The sequence below is a fragment of the Centruroides sculpturatus genome, unplaced genomic scaffold (genome assembly GCF_000671375.1).
Source record: "Centruroides sculpturatus isolate CEXI.00-Female unplaced genomic scaffold, Cexi_2.0 scaffold160, whole genome shotgun sequence".
Taxonomy (NCBI): domain Eukaryota; kingdom Metazoa; phylum Arthropoda; class Arachnida; order Scorpiones; family Buthidae; genus Centruroides; species Centruroides sculpturatus.
In genome coordinates this window covers 687,082-706,248 of record NW_019384435.1, presented here as the reverse complement: position 1 = coordinate 706,248, position 19,167 = coordinate 687,082, and the positions used below count along the sequence as shown (strand labels likewise).

At 29.2% G+C, this 19,167-nt stretch overlaps 1 protein-coding gene across 1 annotated transcript; it reads left to right on the top strand.

The window, feature by feature from the left end:
• Nucleotides 1–5,024: 5,024 nt before the first annotated feature.
• On the top strand, nt 5,025–6,077 carry LOC111619899 (tissue factor pathway inhibitor-like). Its single transcript, XM_023361726.1, has 3 exons — nt 5,025–5,139; nt 5,214–5,378; nt 6,007–6,077. Exons 1-3 carry the CDS (start codon nt 5,073–5,075, stop codon nt 6,015–6,017), a joined length of 243 nt encoding a protein of 80 aa, XP_023217494.1. The 5' UTR covers nt 5,025–5,072; the 3' UTR covers nt 6,018–6,077.
• Nucleotides 6,078–19,167: the final 13,090 nt, after the last annotated feature.

Sequence of the window (19,167 nt, the reverse complement as noted above, 5' to 3'; positions counted from 1 at the left end):
CATCTAAAAGAATCAGATAGTCACTCAGTTATTTAAAAAGTTAAACTATTTATGCTTATAAAATGACACTTAACATTTTATTTATGTATCATTTTAATGTATAGTTTCACATATTGCTAAAATTGAAAATTTGTTAAAGTCATAGTTTAATTATTTTAACGCGAAAATAATTATATATATATATATTAAAGTTTCGTTAAAATACAGTTTGAAACACTTCCTAGAACAGAGGGAATTTACATAAATAAATTAACTTTCCTTGAAGTAGTAACAAGCAAATTTCTGAGAATATTTAAACGTGTTTATAAACAAACATTTACATTTGTTTTTATTTTTTTTAAATTAAATTTCCCTGTAAATATCATATTATTACATTCATTTTACCCTGAAAATAATGAAAAAATAATAATTTTTATCATTTCTATTCTTAGTTTATATATTAATAAATTATATTTATTAAAAGTGTACGTATGGACGTCGAGAGCTTGTATAGGGCCCATTTTGTCATTTATCTTGTCATTAATTTTACAGGGGTAGGAACCACTAAAGGCCCCTAAGTTTCTCAGGTGCCGAAGAAAAATCGGTCAAAAAATGCAAAAAATTTCGGGTTTTTTTCTGTATGTATGGATGTTAGTGTTTGTGAAGGGAGCTCAATTTTCTTCACCCTCTTTAAAGCTTAATTAATAACTCCTGTGCTTTTTGTTGAAAATTTCTGTAATTTTACAGGTGGGTTTACTTATTACGGGGATCGATTCTATTAAATTTTGGTGATTAAAGGTCTAGGGGGTGGTGAGATAAGGGGGGTCGTGTGTATCTTCAATAGGGTCGGACTTAATGACGATTTTACTCGTTATTAGCATTTATAATCATAACAGACAAGGACGGATAGACATAGGGCCCAATTTAAGTGTTAAATTAGATATTTAGAATGAAATCAAGCATTTTATAAAATAAAATATCATATGATATTTTAAAAACGGATGTGTAATTCCTTTAAAATTTTAGACATAACATATTTAATTCATTCGAAAACATTGACATCCGGAATCAAATTTTGTGGGACATATTTTCGATTTCACTAAAGAAAAATAAAAGAATTTATCACTGAATTATTAATTTACAAATATAAAATATTTAAAAATAAAAAGTTCATTAGAACCTGTTAAAAAATTCGACTTAGAAAACATGTTTACTCATTTCAGATATAAATATTTGTAAATATTTTGTAGATGTTCACTGCATCGTAGGTGGGTTAAGAATATAAAATTGAGGTAGATCTTTAAATTTTTCAGATCGATCAAAGATGAAAACCTTCCTAGCTATCTGCGTTAGTCTCTTCTTCTGCATTAATGTCGTGCTAGAAGCCAAACGTATGTATATGTATAACTAGAATATAACATACTAAAATACATTGATATTTTTAAACTAAGTAATATTTTTNATTCATGGTAATCTGCCGAAGGGTTAATCAACAAAAGGAACTACACTAGTGAAAAGCTCTCTTTAAATGTGCTATGTAATATATTTAAAATGACATTTATAAATTATAATTAATTAAAACTGATCCCTGAAGTTGTAGAAACTTGCATAATAAAATTGGCTATAAATTTATTTTATTCTGTTTAATAGGAAAAAAAAATATGGTAAATATCTATGATTTATTTTGAAAAATTATGTTTTAAATATACATTTTAATAATTTTGTAGGAAGGGACACGTCCTATCCTACCATCCTCCCGACTCCGAAACTCGATAAATACATAATTTAATTGTGTAAATTGTGTAGTGTTTTATATAGTGCAGGTGCGGCCACCCTAGAAAAACACCACCTAAATCGTTTTTTACGAAGTTATAAAAAATATATATCTAAATTATTTTATGATAAACCTTTCAGTTAATTTAAAAATAATATCATTTTATATACAAAAAAAGACCCGAAATACCTCGTGCATAACGTATATAACAAATATATTAATATGATAAAATACCCGCGATCAGTTTTCAGTAGATAAAACCATTGAAAATTGGTCGTAGGTTCGTATCTAACCTGTATGCTGGCTAGTTTTTCGGGTCTTTACGTGTTTAACACCTAAATAAGAGTCAGTTTTCTATTCAAAATCTTCCTAAGATTTTGGCTCTTTTGACAAATCTCTTAAGTGTTACGTTGCCTTATACATAAATCAATATTACTAATTTTATCCCATAAATAAATAAATGTGATTTTTAATTTTAAAAAATATTCGCTTCATTTATTGTAATTTTAAGTGTAAATAATATTAATATTATATTAAATATAAATATTTAAACCAGAATTCCATCAATTCAACTGTAATCCAGTTTAATTACTGTTCTTATTGTGTAAGTTTAGCACTAATATAAACAGTCAATTTACCTAAAAAAATTGGTTTAAAAGCACTTTATTTTAAAACTAATACGTGTCAAAAATACTTGAAAAATTGTTGGTAATAAATAACGTAAAATAATATCAAAATTTTATTATTTAAACAGTTTTTTACATAACACATTCAATTGATGTTTCTCTAAAGCAAGCAACTACCTGAAAATAAATATAATCATTTATTAAATATTTGCTTGTTAAAGTTAATATATCGAGAACAAATTAAATTACTTACTGTCGCCACAAACGTTGCAGCATTCAATCTTAGTAAGAAAATTGTTGGTGTTACCTCCGCATCCTCCGTAGATAAAGTCTTCGCATTTACCACTTTCTGAGTCGTAATAATAACGCTGTATATGTGCGTAACAAAGTCCAGAGTCAGGGGAAAGGTTACATTGCTCACCTGTAATCAATAATTAATGATTAAGAATGTTAAATTTCACAATTAAAAGTATAAAAGAGTACCTTGAGAACTGGAAAATAACTGGAGAAGAAGAAGTACAGCAAAACTCAATAAGAGAAACTTCATCGTGCAATTACGTCAGTTACTTTTTATATAAGTGCAATTAATACACAAAAGGCGACAACGGAAAAGGAATTTACTTTCACGATAACGACAATTCCAAGAAAATTATTATCACTTTTATATTTTGTAATCTTAGCGGATATTGTTTCGAGAGAGGAAAATTTATTATTACATAAATTAAATATGATATTTTTCACCTTGACAGGTTAATGTTTACTTTCTCGTTTTATATATAACAGAGGAAAAGTATGGCTAATAGGTCAAAAATGCCCCCCTAAAATTTCTACGTTTTTGAATTTAGAGTACCGTGAAGCGTATAGAAATGAAATAAAGTTTGAGGGATTTCTATATCTATGAATGTTAGTGTATGTGTACGTGTATGGCACGATTTTGTTTACTCAATTTGAAGCTTAATAACTCCTGTACCTTTTATCGTAAATATCTGAAATTTTGTTGGAAGGTTTGAGTATTAAGGGGATTGAGGCTGTTAAATTTTGGCTATTAAAGGTCAAGGGAGTGGAGAGATATACGGGGTTATGTGTCCAATCTCGATAGGATGGAACTTAATGAAGATTTTATTGATTATTGGTATTTACAATTTTTTTTCTTATAAAACTCATCTGTACCCTCAAAGTTCGCTATTTGCCAAGTGAATAAAACTTTATTGGTAGTCGGTTTGCTCCGCCAAAGGGCTGAATAGTACCTAGAGACCAGTATCCTATAGAAAATCTTATTGACGGGGATGCCTCAATAGTCTGTAGGAGTTACTTTAAGAGGCACCACCTTAAGAAGTCGCCCAAGTTTTATGTTGTAACATCCCATAAACCCAATCCAATTGAAATTAAACATCTAAAAGAATCAGATAGTCACTCAGTTATTTAAAAAGTTAAACTATTTATGCTTATAAAATGACACTTAACATTTTATTTATGTATCATTTTAATGTATAGTTTCACATATTGCTAAAATTGAAAATTTGTTAAAGTCATAGTTTAATTATTTTAACGCGAAAATAATTATATATATATATATTAAAGTTTCGTTAAAATACAGTTTGAAACACTTCCTAGAACAGAGGGAATTTACATAAATAAATTAACTTTCCTTGAAGTAGTAACAAGCAAATTTCTGAGAATATTTAAACGTGTTTATAAACAAACATTTACATTTGTTTTTATTTTTTTTAAATTAAATTTCCCTGTAAATATCATATTATTACATTCATTTTACCCTGAAAATAATGAAAAAATAATAATTTTTATCATTTCTATTCTTAGTTTATATATTAATAAATTATATTTATTAAAAGTGTACGTATGGACGTCGAGAGCTTGTATAGGGCCCATTTTGTCATTTATCTTGTCATTAATTTTACAGGGGTAGGAACCACTAAAGGCCCCTAAGTTTCTCAGGTGCCGAAGAAAAATCGGTCAAAAAATGCAAAAAATTTCGGGTTTTTTTCTGTATGTATGGATGTTAGTGTTTGTGAAGGGAGCTCAATTTTCTTCACCCTCTTTAAAGCTTAATTAATAACTCCTGTGCTTTTTGTTGAAAATTTCTGTAATTTTACAGGTGGGTTTACTTATTACGGGGATCGATTCTATTAAATTTTGGTGATTAAAGGTCTAGGGGGTGGTGAGATAAGGGGGGTCGTGTGTATCTTCAATAGGGTCGGACTTAATGACGATTTTACTCGTTATTAGCATTTATAATCATAACAGACAAGGACGGATAGACATAGGGCCCAATTTAAGTGTTAAATTAGATATTTAGAATGAAATCAAGCATTTTATAAAATAAAATATCATATGATATTTTAAAAACGGATGTGTAATTCCTTTAAAATTTTAGACATAACATATTTAATTCATTCGAAAACATTGACATCCGGAATCAAATTTTGTGGGACATATTTTCGATTTCACTAAAGAAAAATAAAAGAATTTATCACTGAATTATTAATTTACAAATATAAAATATTTAAAAATAAAAAGTTCATTAGAACCTGTTAAAAAATTCGACTTAGAAAACATGTTTACTCATTTCAGATATAAATATTTGTAAATATTTTGTAGATGTTCACTGCATCGTAGGTGGGTTAAGAATATAAAATTGAGGTAGATCTTTAAATTTTTCAGATCGATCAAAGATGAAAACCTTCCTAGCTATCTGCGTTAGTCTCTTCTTCTGCATTAATGTCGTGCTAGAAGCCAAACGTATGTATATGTATAACTAGAATATAACATACTAAAATACATTGATATTTTTAAACTAAGTAATATTTTTATAGAGGAGAAGAAAGCTCTACAACCAGGAAAGGAATATCATCAATTTTTCTTTCATAACTATGAGAAGAATAAATGCGAAGCTTTCATCTACGATCCATGTTATGGAATGTATAATCCTGATAATAGATTTGAAACTCAGCAACAATGTTGTGAGAAATGTGGAGGAAGTGCGTATAATTTTATTTTCTTATATTAAAAGATGATTTTTCTTACTCTTTTCCATCTATTTTTTGCTTTTGTTCCATCTAACCCTCTTAGTCCCTGTGGAGACTAAAGTATAGAAGAAACAATGCATTGCAATGCATGGACGCTCTGCCAAGGGAAGAGTGCAATGCATTGTTTTATATATTTAATTTAATTTAAAGACGCTCTCTCCTCTCCCAAGGAAAGAGTGTCTTTCTATGGGAAACTGCTCCTAATTGTGTGTTAGACACGTGAAGAAATCCCGGGAAACTCCATCATTGATTACGCGCGAGCCCATTATCAATGTTCAGGGTTTTATCCACTGGGCACTTAGGAAGGTCTTTCTTTTCCATAGTTAGTGTGGGTTTGGCCAGACCCACAATAGGACCGGCCTGTAGTGAAGTATAGAACCTAAAATATACAAGAGTCATCCCATAAAAAATTTCTGTGGAGGTTGCTCTACAGATTCGATTCTGGATCCTCCTGACTTCAGGCTGAAGCTCTAAGATATTATGAATAAGAATTTATTATTTTGAATAATTTTTAATATTTAAATTTTTTTGAATTTTTTACCTGATTATTAACTTAAATTTATTTTTATAAATTTTATAGATAACTGCTAATAAAAGTATAGGAATATTAACACGAACGTCATAAACGAAAGAAAAGAATTAAAGACGTGGGTTTGTAAAAAATAATTAAAGATTAATATTAAATATGAAATCTTCAGATAATTAATAAAAGTAATTAAATTTTACAGATCAAATACAATGTTATCGAAGAAATGAAATAATAATAATAATTAACGGAAAAAATTTATAAATTCGCCAAAGATTTTGGAAAAATTTAATGAGTTTTATCAACATTTCTCATTAAATTATACCGAAATTAATTAATTTATTACATTTTATTTGTGTAAAATGATTTTTTAAGAATAATAAATATTTAAAAATCTTCTATTGAACCTTTGATATTTATTTTATTTGACAATATCGACTGAAATTTTTATTGTACTTATTATTCCTGATACATTTATGATTATATTAATTAAAAGCAGAATGTAAAACCGGAGAAAGAAGTGTATATGTTTTTAAATCTTTGATTTTTTCTTCCTTGTGGGCACTAAGAGGGCCTTTTTGGGTTAATGAAATGTAGCAACGCAACGTACGGGCGATGTTCCAAGGTGGAGGCCTTCTAGAAGGACTTTCATAAAAAAAACCGGGCTTCTGTTTAGGTGTTACACGAAGAAAATTCGGAAAACTCGTGGGTTAGGCGCAAACTACGACTAGTATTTAAAGGTTTTTTTTTTTTTTTTCTATTCGGTCACTGCGAGCCATTTTTAAATCATGCCCACCACATGCTTTACCTCCTTATAAAGACACGTGAAAAACCATAATAACTTATAATTCTCATATATTTAGGAAATTAGCTAAAATATTATTATATTTCTAAATTTCTAAAGTATTTTTTTAGCTACTGCGAAAACTCCAAGAGATGGCAACATAGAACAATGTAGAACAATATGAAATAAAAAGCTATCAAGGACCTTTCACGTGTTACCAATACTAGAACAGGAAGTTAAGTGGCGTCATCTATTATTATATTTTATTAAGATGTGATTTATTTTATAATATTAATTATTATAAAAAGCAAAAATCTTTATTTTTGGGTAGGATGAGTTTTCGAAAAATTGTAAAAGCTAATAAAAGCTAATAACCTGTAAAAGTTTTATTAAATATGATTCTACTCGATATATGACCCCCCTAACCCCGTATNGCCTTCTGTTTCACGGCTCAGCGGTTTGCTCAGGGCAAACCGCTGAGCCTAAATGATGAATCAGTGAGTCAGTCAGGACAAGCGATTTTATATATATAGATAATTTGATTACTGAACACAATTATAAAAGAGTTAATTTATCAATCCTGGATTGGATTGATAAATTAACTCTTTTATAATTGTGATTTAACAAGTACAACTCACCAGAGTTGCCCTTGTTCAATCATTAGCTAATATTTGTCAAGGCGACGAGAAGTGGCATGTAATTTCTTAATATGTTTTTGCAAACAATTCAGAATATAATGGTACGTACGAACAATATTAAGACAGGATCCCGCAGAATATGTTTGGTTTTTGTCTTAATAATACAGCATTTAAAAGCACCCAAACTATCACCCAAAACGGGGAAAAAGCATCCAAACGAGCACCCAATCCATTCTAAAAATGCACCCAGAAATCCGGATCTTAGTTATAAATTTGCCCGCATTCTGAGTTACCGTGATTCTTAAAAGCTAGATTGTTAAATTCGGGTACGCGTTATACGGAGATTTTAAGATGTAATTCGGTTTAATAACATTTTAGTTATTGATCTCTACACAATAATATTTTCACTCCTGACATTTAGACAATTGGACAAGTTTAAAGGATGTAGCTCTGTTGGTTTTCGAAAATATATACAGGGTGCTTCAAAAAAATGTATACACTTAAATTTATTATTTAAGATATTAAAATACAGTTTATATTTGTAGTAAAATTACACATCAGAAAATGAATAATTTATCAATTAAAATGAGCAAATCATACCGATGTTAACGAGAAAATACTTTACTAACTGGGAATGGCGATTTGATTAACCAGTTTGGCATTGACCTGCAAGTAAATATTTATATATTTATTTTTATTCTATTTATAAAATGAATAAGTTTATCCTTTATTACATTCCTTACCTTTTCCACACGCTTTACAACATTCTTCCATACTTCCGAAATTGTTACTATTACCATTACAACCCCCGAAAATAAAGACTTTGCATTTATCAAACTTCGGATCGTAATAATACCTTCGGAAATATGCTAAACATATTCCAGCTCTAGGAGGAAGGGAACAATCCACATCTGAAAGAACAAAAATTTCTTATAATAATTGAACTGATAGAATTATATAAGATAAAGAACAACCTTCGCTTTTGACAAATGATTGTATCAACAGTAGAGCAAGACTGACTAGCATCAACTTCATGTTGAAATGAAATGTCTGATAATAAATTACTTATGTGTGTAGGTCTATATAATAAACGAGAAAAAAAAAAGGAAAATAAATTTCCTAATGTCAACGGTGATCTAATTTTAATTGCGGAACGATTGCGAATGTACTGTTTTGCAATAAAACAAATGATACAATATCCATATAAAAGTTTTAATCGGTATAAATTAAAATAAGCTAAAATTTATTACAGATTTCATCGCTAGAAACTGAAACAATATTTAAATAATAGAATATTTTTTCATATATTTATCGATTTTTTTTTACTCTTCCTCCCTGTGGATGGTAAAAGAGTCTTTTTTAAAGGCCCATAATGAAACCGCGTGATGAGGGACCATGATGACTTTCGACTTTCAGATTCGAACCCAATGTAAATTGACCATTCAACCTGGTTTTACGGGTTTGAAAGTTTAAATTATGAAGAATAACAAGAATACACAAGTTTTCATTAACACAAGAAAACAAGTTGTATTGATTAAAAGTTAGTAAGTAGGTCGGATTTTTTTATTAATGTATTAATAATGGATGTGATGTGTTAACGTGATAGAAAAAGTTTAGTATTATGAAATTAAATTACGCTTAAATTTTGATAAAAGAAATATATAGGCCCTATATATAAAGTTTTATATGGTTTTATTCGTATACATATGGATGATCTACCTCCTGGAAGAACATTTTATAGGAAACTGGGTCGTATTTAGGTGTTTCTAACGTAAAGAAAAAGCGAAAAACTCCATGTTATTATCTCATTGGCGAGGCGTGGGTTAATGAAATAGATAATGAATATAAATAACGCGATGTATAGCGTGTTAGAAAATATTGCCTAATATAGCAATAATTTATATATTAGCTTATAGATTATATAATATCCACGAATACATTTTGTTTCAGGTTAATGAATAATATATTAAACTAATGCAATAAAATGTTAATAAGAAAAATATGAGGAATGAGTATTGAAGATTATATTTCTGCTCTTCGAATTTAAGTAATTTGATTAAAAATAATTAATTATTACAACAAAGTGTAANCTTCATTTACATTTTCAAACTTCCAGTACCACTTAATAACCTGCTTACGTTCTTCAAAACTCAAACGTACGTCCCCCATGTTGATATTACAAATTCCAACTGATAATATAACATAGAGGGACGATTATGCTGCCACCTGGCGAAGAAATATAACATTAGCCTTGTAGAGCGGGAAAACTACAATAGTTCAAAGTGTGTATACATTTTTTTGAAGCACCCTGTATTTGTGTGTTTCTCAATGTCCTGATTATTTTTCGAATATAGCTTTCATTTTTCGAATTTTGTCCCAGTTTTGCTACATTTTACTTTACTGCACTCCATGTGAAAAGTCACATTAAATTCCAAAAGTTGAGTCTACTTGTATTTTTAAATATTTTCTCTTTGTGAACAATGATTGGATATTTTTTTTTTCTGTATTCATCGTGAGTTTGTTAACTAACAATGGGGGCTGCCGAGTGATAAGAGGCAGGAACACGAGTGTCTATGGAAAATTCCTGGTATTTCTTACGCGATTTCGATCTCTGTTTCTTTAAAGTGGTATGCTGGAGCCTTCCACTTTAGGCAAGGCCGTCCATACCACTAAATACTTTAAATTCTTTTAAAATTTATGAGAAGCTAATTATATTAATTCGGAATCTTTATAATCCTTTAAAGTATTTTAAGTAAAGCGGACACGAAACATTTCTTAAATAATTCCTTTAATTCATTTAACATTCTTTTCTAATTAATATAAAAACATTAAAAATTTTGCATTAGTAATATTCATAAAATATTATATGTAAAATGTTTTAAGAATCATTAATACTATTCACTAATGGAAATCTTTTGTTTGCCATGCGATATGCAAACATCTCTTCCATTAGCAATAATAGTTCCATCAAGTTAAATACATTCTTGGTTATTAATAGACCTTTATATAAGGAAAATCTATAAAGACATACAGTAGAATCATTACATGAAATATACAATCTAACTTGATGTGGCTAAATCATTTCTTCTTCATTTATAAACTAATTTTCGTAATAGTTTTCATACAAAATGAGTGAATTAAATGAAGAGTTAGCTGCAGGTATACTTCTTTACCCAATAAACTCTGCAACAAAAGTTTTCGGAATTGACATTCTTCAAATTAAAAGCCACAAAAAGAAGACTTATAGAGATAAACTGTACAATTTGTATCTCACAATATTAGAAGTATTTTTGATTTCTGTCATTTTAAACCTTTTGTTTATGCTATATTCTAAAAATGCTTTGTGCACAAGTTGGATTCTGATTTTTCCAGAGAAAAGGAAAATGTTTATAAGCGGTCTCCTAATGATTTGTATCTACTTTACTTTCCTTTTCGGAGTTTTAAAACGTAGAAAGTTGGAAATTCCAAGCGATGACAGTTCTTACCACAATGAAAAAAGTTTAATGAATGAGATAGAATCGTATTGTCTTTCTCAACTCGTTTCTTCTTTTATGATGATGATCGTTCTTGTAATAATTCTTGATATTTTTCTATATCCTACATTCGGTGATGTAACTTACACCGAATGTATTCTATGCTATTTCTTTTCGACTTTTCTTCTTGTATTTTTAAATAGCTGCATGGATTGTTGTGGATTTATGGTATACGCTCTTGGATTAATACTGTATAAGAGATTAAATCACTTATATAATTATTTCGAAAACATTCGCATTGGATCAAAACGTATCAAAGACGAATTAGAAACTGTCATTATGAAGCATTCCCACATCTGGTTCTACATTCAACATATAAATGATAAATATGAATATCTTATTGTTGTTACCTATGGTTACCTATTGTACATGTGTTGCCTATTAGTAATCACTTGTATTTTCTTTACACCGAACACATTTCTTTTGATTGGAATATCCATAGTTACAGTGATACTGTTGGTTCAGTTGTTATTACTTGCAACAGCATTGTCAAAATTTACTTCTGCAGTAGGTATCTTTAACTAAAATACATAGTGTTTTTATTGTTTTATCTTATTACATATTACTAATAAAAGTAATTCATTATTTTCAGCTTTACAGCAACTTCATCGCTTTTAATAGATTCTCGTCTCTTAAATTTTCACTAGAATATAAATTAAAGGTATGTAGAATTACTAACCATTCTTAGAAATTTCATAAATTAATTAAAACTTCGATATAATACAAGTGTTGATTTTAGATTTTGAATTTTATGAAGAGATTTGGAAAGACTCCAATCGGAATTTCCTTTGGTAGATTCTTTTACGCAAAGAAGAACTTTCTTCTGAAGGTATTAATTTTCTCTTTTTTGCAGGTTTTATTAACAGAATTTATAAATTAATACTTTTTAATAATTATCACAACAGAATGATAATCAATATTTTTAAGTAGATTTTTTTTATGTTTAGGTGACGAGTGGATTGTATTCAATTCTTTCGCCTTTATTAGAATTAGTAAAGAGCAAGAGGAAAATGTGCGTCAGAATGGAAATGAACAATACTTACATCAGTTATCACGAAACAAATAGTTATTGATCGAAAATATCAGACGAACGAAAAGTCCAGACAAACAGTTCAGTGTACTAGTTGCAGTCTTACACCAAGTTTTCATGGATGGCATGCAGGCTCATTCCGGATATTTGGGGAGTCGTCTCGTACTACCGTCCCATAAATTATAATACAGTATCTGGCCAAACTATTATGAGTAACTTGATGCAAAACCCACGATGGGTATGATTGAAAATGCTCTATTAGTGTCACCAAAACAGAAATACTTAAAAATAATCGGACATATCAATCATGTATAAATACTTTGCCATACGTCCAGGATTATAACGGACAGTGTTTGGTCCGCAGTTTTTAAAAGCCGGGTCTTTAAAAACCATCATTATATATATAAATATACTAATACGTGTAACGATATTCTAATGATATGAGATATGATACTGATTTACATTCTTCTATGTAATAAATTTTAATTATTAAATTTTTGTCACCTACAGACACTTTTATTAGTTTTTCAACAGTGTTGCAATTATCCAGAGATAAGGAGGTGACTCCGCGCCAAGTAAAAAGCCACTGACAATATATACCCATACACAGAAATTACAAACGCTTGTTTCGGGGGTTGATCTCTCTAATAGTAATTTTGAACATCGCGTTCGAAAGATAACTGTTTTATTAAGTAGTGTGTAAAATTTCAGATATTTCAATAAAGGGATTGACGAAACATAAGCAATTAAAAAGTACGAAGGTCGCAATAGTCTTTTTTTCTTTGTTTCTTCATCGGCATTGCAGACGCTCCTAGCGAAAAACTATTGATTCTACATAGCTCAAATTTTAAATTTAAGCTTCTCTTGTTATCAGTGAAGTGCTGGCGAAAGTTCCTGTTCGATAGGTCAAAGTTCATGGTGTTCTCCATAGAGCTTTTTAACTTTTAATCACTTAATTTAATTGTATGCTTGTAACGATAACATCATTGAAACGAATGATTTTTCGCCAACATTTTTGCCAAGCTGGACCATTACAGAATTACCGTGAACCTAACTTAAATAAGTTTCTGCAATTGGGATCGATTCAGAGATTTCGGTCCAATTGAAGTAAAGGGTTTATGAAAGTGGTTGCGAAGCGAAGGAGTTGGAGGACGGGATCGAGGCCAAACTTTGCCACTTTAAGCCTAATATACTAATCTTATTTAAAATTAGTAAAAAATAAAAATCCTAAAATTGTCAAATTAATAATCACATTACTAATTAATCAATTAATAATCAATTAATCATAATCAATTAATAATCACATTATTGAGTTTGTGAGATGGAACGAATACTTATACTGAGAGGTAAAGAGCATTCCTAGAGTTTTGTTTGTACTAAATAAAAGTTTGTTTTCTTGTGCCCAGTCTTGTAAAGTCTTCAGTGCTATACTTAGCTTCTCCTGCACTATTTGAAGATCTGTATGAAAACATTTATACTATTATTGCACAAAAGAGAGTTTACAATAAGATTCCATAGAAATAGAGATATTACACCGNTCTCTAGTAGTAATTTTGAACATTGCGTTCGAAAGATAATTGTTTTATTAAGTAGTGTGTAAAATTTCAGATATTTCAATAAAGGGATTGACGAAACATAAGCAATTAAAAAGTACGAAGGTCGCAATAGTCTTTTTTTCTTTGTTTCTTCATCGGCATTTCAGACTCTCCTAGAGAAAAACTATTGATTCTAGAAAGCTCAAATTTTAAATTTAAGCTTCTCTTGTTATCAGTGAAGTGCTGGCGAAAGTTCCTGTTCGATAGGTCAAAGTTCATGGTGTTCTCCATAGAGCTTTTTAACTTTTAATCACTTAATTTAATTGTATGCTTGTAACGATAACATCATTGAAACGAATGATTTTTCGCCAACATTTTTGCCAAGCTGGACCATTACAGAATTACCGTGAACCTAACTTAAATAAGTTTCTGCAATTGGGATCGATTCAGAGATTTCGGTCCAATTGAAGTAAAGGGTTTATGAAAGTGGTTGCGAAGCGAAGGAGTTGGAGGACGGGATCGAGGCCAAACTTTGCCACTTTAAGCCTAATATACTAATCTTATTTAAAATTAGTAAAAAATAAAAATCCTAAAATTGTCAAATTAATAATCACATTATTGAGTTTGTGAGATGGAACGAATACTTATACTGAGAGGTAAAGAGCATTCCTAGAGTTTTGTTTGTACTAAATAAAAGTTTGTTTTCTTGTGCCCAGTCTTGTAAAGTCTCCAGTGCTATACTTAGCTTCTCCTGCACTATTTGAAGATCTGTATGAAAACATTTATACTATTATTGCACAAAAGAGAGTTTACAATAAGATTCCATAGAAATAGAGATATTACACCGTCCTGCGGGCAAGATTTAGTAAGATGTTTTTCACAAGAAACACACTGTGATACGAGACGAACTTTCTATCCCTTAGTAACAAGTATAGAAAAGACCTCAAAAACCTGTAACAAATGTAGTACATCAGTTGGATCCAAAGAAAGTCCTCTATTACAGTATTCAAAATTAGTTGAAATTAAAAGTTTAAAAAAATGTATTGTTCATTTAATAAATTTTTATATGTTATCTGCATAGCCTTTTGATCTCGATACGCTTTATTACTGTGAACTTATGTAATTATTATGCATATATAGAAAGCATTAAACTTATTAAAAAAGTTTATTAAATTACTTTTTATCATACAATAATGCAATATAGATAACAACATGATAATTTTTATTTGGTTGATTATTCAAGTAATTCAATATAATAGCCTTAATGTTAGAAGTTTTACGTAGTGAAATAAAATAACACAAAAAAAAAAGACATTTTTACTCCAGCGAGTGTAAGAACAAACTACTGTAACTTTATTTAAAGATAAAAAAAAATGGATAGTTTTTACAGTATAAAGACAGGATGTTAAATAAAAATATAAAAAGACTATTAATAATAAAACCCTCAAAATCTTTCCCGGGTGAGGGGAGAAGAGTTACGTCAGGCCAACACCCAGCTTTATCTTTGCATGTTGCATAAGCACACGTACGTTGTGTATTCCAACATTAAATCCTGTCAAATTTGTAAATACAGTAGTAGTTTTGACAAGCAGAATATCTATTTATAGCTACAACCAACAGACTGCCGAAAATCTATCGGGCTAGTTTTATGCTACTTATTAAATAGCCGAAAATCTATTGTTTTATAGCCGAAAATCTATCGGGCTAGTTTTATGCTAATTATTAAATAAATTACGTAATCAATTTGGTACTAGAGGTAAGCGTTTGTATATATTTATATTTCATTAACTACTGACCGATTTCTTACGTTTTCTTTAAAATAACATTTAGAATTTCGAACTAGAAGTTTTTCTAATAAGTAAAATTAATTTTTTATTTAAAAATACTAATGCTAGAAATTTAAAACTTATCGAGCCTGTAAGATTCATCCATCCATCATATTCTTGAATAAAAAACCGAACAAAATGCTTTATTAAACTGAAATAATCGTTATTTCATGTAAACTCATAGGCCACGTGATGGCAGTCGACAGAACATGATGGCGGCGTTGACTCGTGTGTGACTGGAGGCTAATCACAGAACGATTCCGTACCGTAGTTCTAGTTCTTACCACGAGATGACGCCAGTGTCGTGATGTTTAGGTAGCGTATACCTCGTACTGTACGGTGTGCTTAAAATTTTCTTTTGTTGATATTTTAGCTTTAAAACCATAATTTATCATCGATAATTGGTATTCCTGCTACGTTGTTAAGAAATCGTTATGGAGAATATTGCATTGGATGATATGTCAGAAAATACTTGTTATTGCGATAAGCACTTCTCAAAAGGAAATTCTACTATCAAGCATGTAAGATTAGCACATAAGCAAGTCCCGGTGGAGGAAAAGACCATATTCTGTGGTGAGACTTCATGTTCTGAAGAATTTTCTACTTCCCTTCGATTACCAGAACATTTGGAGAAAGTACATGGATTTGCCTGTGAAATTGAGAAACTGGAAATAAAAAAAAATATGAAGGGTAAGTAAATTCTGTTTTGAAATTTTAAAAATTGCAGTATTTAATTAATATATCTTAAAATAATTGTTTTCGTGAATAATAACAGTTCATTCAGTAGAAAATGAAAATACTATGTATTTGACAGAATTCTACGAATGGAAAGTCACAAAGGAATTGAGAACCAACTAAAGATAACTGAGTGGTACTGCCTAAACAATCATGGATCTAGCACATGGGATCGTGACTATACTCAATTCAGAAATGTACGGTACCTACAAAAAGAAAACATTCAATAACAAATTGTGTGTATAAAAATGTTGCGAATGTGTAATTTTCAATAAACAATTGCAGAATGGTTACATGAGACTACAAAAAAGTTCACTAAATATTTTACTGATGATGATAATTTGTTGATGGATTTAAACTACCAATTCAAAAGACTACTGATTCTATTCTGTTCAGTAGCATTAGTATGAAAGAATAAAATTTTTGGATTTGTAATAATGTTAATTGATAGAATCAAAATAATTTTAAAAATCAAAGTAAAAACAAATGGACATCTATTAAATTATTTTACATATACATATTTGTTTACTTTTCTATATCATATATATATATATAAAATTAAAAGAATTTTACTGATTAACAAACACAGTCAAGCCTTAAATTACACAAGACACACTTAACTCTTGGTATTCGCGAGGGTTAGGTTTTGTAAAAATCTCGTGAAAATTAAATAAGGATGCCTAGAGGAAAAATTGAATTTGGTTTTGCTGAATATTTCAAAGATAAACATTAATTATAAAATAAAACATTGCAAATTTTCTAATATATAACGTTTAAATTACTTCTAAGAAGCAATGAATAATTTTATTAAATAATACGAAAGAAAACAAAAATTTCGAATAAGAGATTGAAAAATCAGCAGGAAAATCTTGAGAAAAAAGAATTTAAGGAGAAAAGTTTACTTATTCTGTATAATAACTTTTATAATATACTGTATAATTTTAAATATTTTGTTAAAAAATGAACAATAGTCATCTTTTAAAGCTACAATATAAGCATTGAATATTAGACAAAAGACAAGTTTGCTGTTTAAGAAACGAACAGTAGCAAATTTTGTTTGTAATAAATTAACTCTGTGCCTTCTGTTTCACGTATATTTTTTTAATTCGGCTATAATAAAATAAAATGACGATACAATATCACGCCCCCATTCACTTTCGAACCATGATGTATTTACACCGACTGCGTTCCGTCATGTGATTCAGTGACGTCACAACTGAACGAAAATTACAATTATTCTTGTCTACTAGCTTCTTGACGTCACCAAGTAACGACATCTCGTGGTAAAAAAACAGAACTACCGATACGGAATCGTTTTGTAATTAGCCGCAAGTCTAGTGTGTCTCTACTAATATAATCTAACAAGTGAGTATTTTACACTAACGATACAGAAAGCGCCACCTGACGGCCTTCTTATTAGTTAGCTTAATTGTTAACCTTACAATGAATGTAAAAGATGAATTTATGAAAAATTTGATTAGATTTTATATATACTGTCCTACTTCATAGTACATACTTTTGTACAAAAGTTATAGAATACATGTTATAGAATAGAGATTTGCAGAATATAATCGAATGTTATATTATCTATAAATAACTGATATCATTATCTATTCACATAATTACTACATATGCAAATAAAACAGATAGATACATTTTTGTAAATTACCTCCAAATAACGGCCAATATTTTGATTTCAATTAGTGGCCGTTTTTCAGAGGTTTGACTGTATTAATATTCTTGCATTTCAACAAAATAATTCATTATAAAGCAAAAATTTTTATACTTCCATAGATTGTAGTTAGGTAATTTCATTAATATTAAAATATTATATTAAATCACTAATGTAATATTAATTTTGCATAATCGAATTATGAAATATTTAATACCGCAAAAAGCCTTTTCAAAATCGCGCTTTTAAGTAACTTACCGTAACTAGTGCACGAAACAATAGAATTACTGTATTACTTTTTTGAAAATAATTTTGCATTTTTACAATAACGCGCATTTATTATAAGCTCAATGCAAAAAGTAAGAATTGCTGCAATATATCCTATGATAAGGAGAATAAAGGATCCAGCCAAATCAGTAATACTCAAGGCATGTGTATCTTCTGAATTATTCTTTGGAAAAAGTACTGTTTTCTCTTTTTCTCTGTCATCATCTTTAATAAATTTCTTTAAAAATCCTCTTTCAACGAAACGAAATATTCTAAAATTTATTATAATATTACCATTAAGTATATTTAAAATTAAATCCATTTTACATTAATATTTTAAAAATAACTTACGCTTTATTTAATTCTCTCTTGTAAGGAAACTTTTTCGACACACCAAATCCTACGTTGATAGTAAATAATCCATCTTTAGAAATTAGAAAATTTTCTGAACCGTAACAGCTGAGGAGCATTTCAATAGGAGCTTCGTAATATATATATGCAAATTTCTCGTTCATTATTCGAGTTATTACGTGTTTGTTAAACGGACCATTTTCAAGTTTTTTGTATTCAAGTAATCGCTTCAAACGTAAAGCATCGCCACCCGTAGCTCTCTAGGATAAAAAAAGATACATTTAATATAACATATACATACGAGACATTACAAAAATTATACATATAATTATCCGCTCAATTGTTCATCTACTGTTATAACTAGAAAGATAAGATGAAGAAATCTTTATATAGAACATTTCCAAAAACCTGCTAACTTATCTTCTTCTTTAAACAATTCCATTTTATTGTTATTGTTAAATCTTAGAAACATACTTACCATTTTGAATCTTTTCACATGGCTGCATCTTCTCCTTTCTCTGAATCAGTCATGTCTAGTATATAATATTTATCCTTACATACAACATTATCTACTAAGTTATCATCAATCATTTCTTCAATAATATTTCTGCGCTCTTTTACAGGTTATATTTTCTTAAATATTGTAAATACTTCTAGAAAGTACAATATTAAAATGTAAACTGTAATAGGAAATTCTACTTAAGTATAATATTCCACGGCAATCGTCCAAAAAATAATCGAAACAATTAGTCAAACACATGAATCTCCTTTATGGCGCAAAATAGTAATGTAGAGACAAAGTTACGAAAAAAAATCACAAGAGAATGAGCAAATGTGTGGTAAT

What these genes read in the sequence shown, in the direction of transcription:
- LOC111619899 (XM_023361726.1), top strand. Translation starts at nt 5,073, where the DNA reads ATGAAAACCTTCCTAGCTATCTGCGTTAGTCTCTTCTTCTGCATTAAT. An exon ending in TGTCGTGCTAGAAGCCAAAC is followed by an intron (nt 5,140 to 5,213) that starts GTATGTATATGT and finishes ATATTTTTATAG; the next exon opens with AGGAGAAGAAAGCTCTACAA.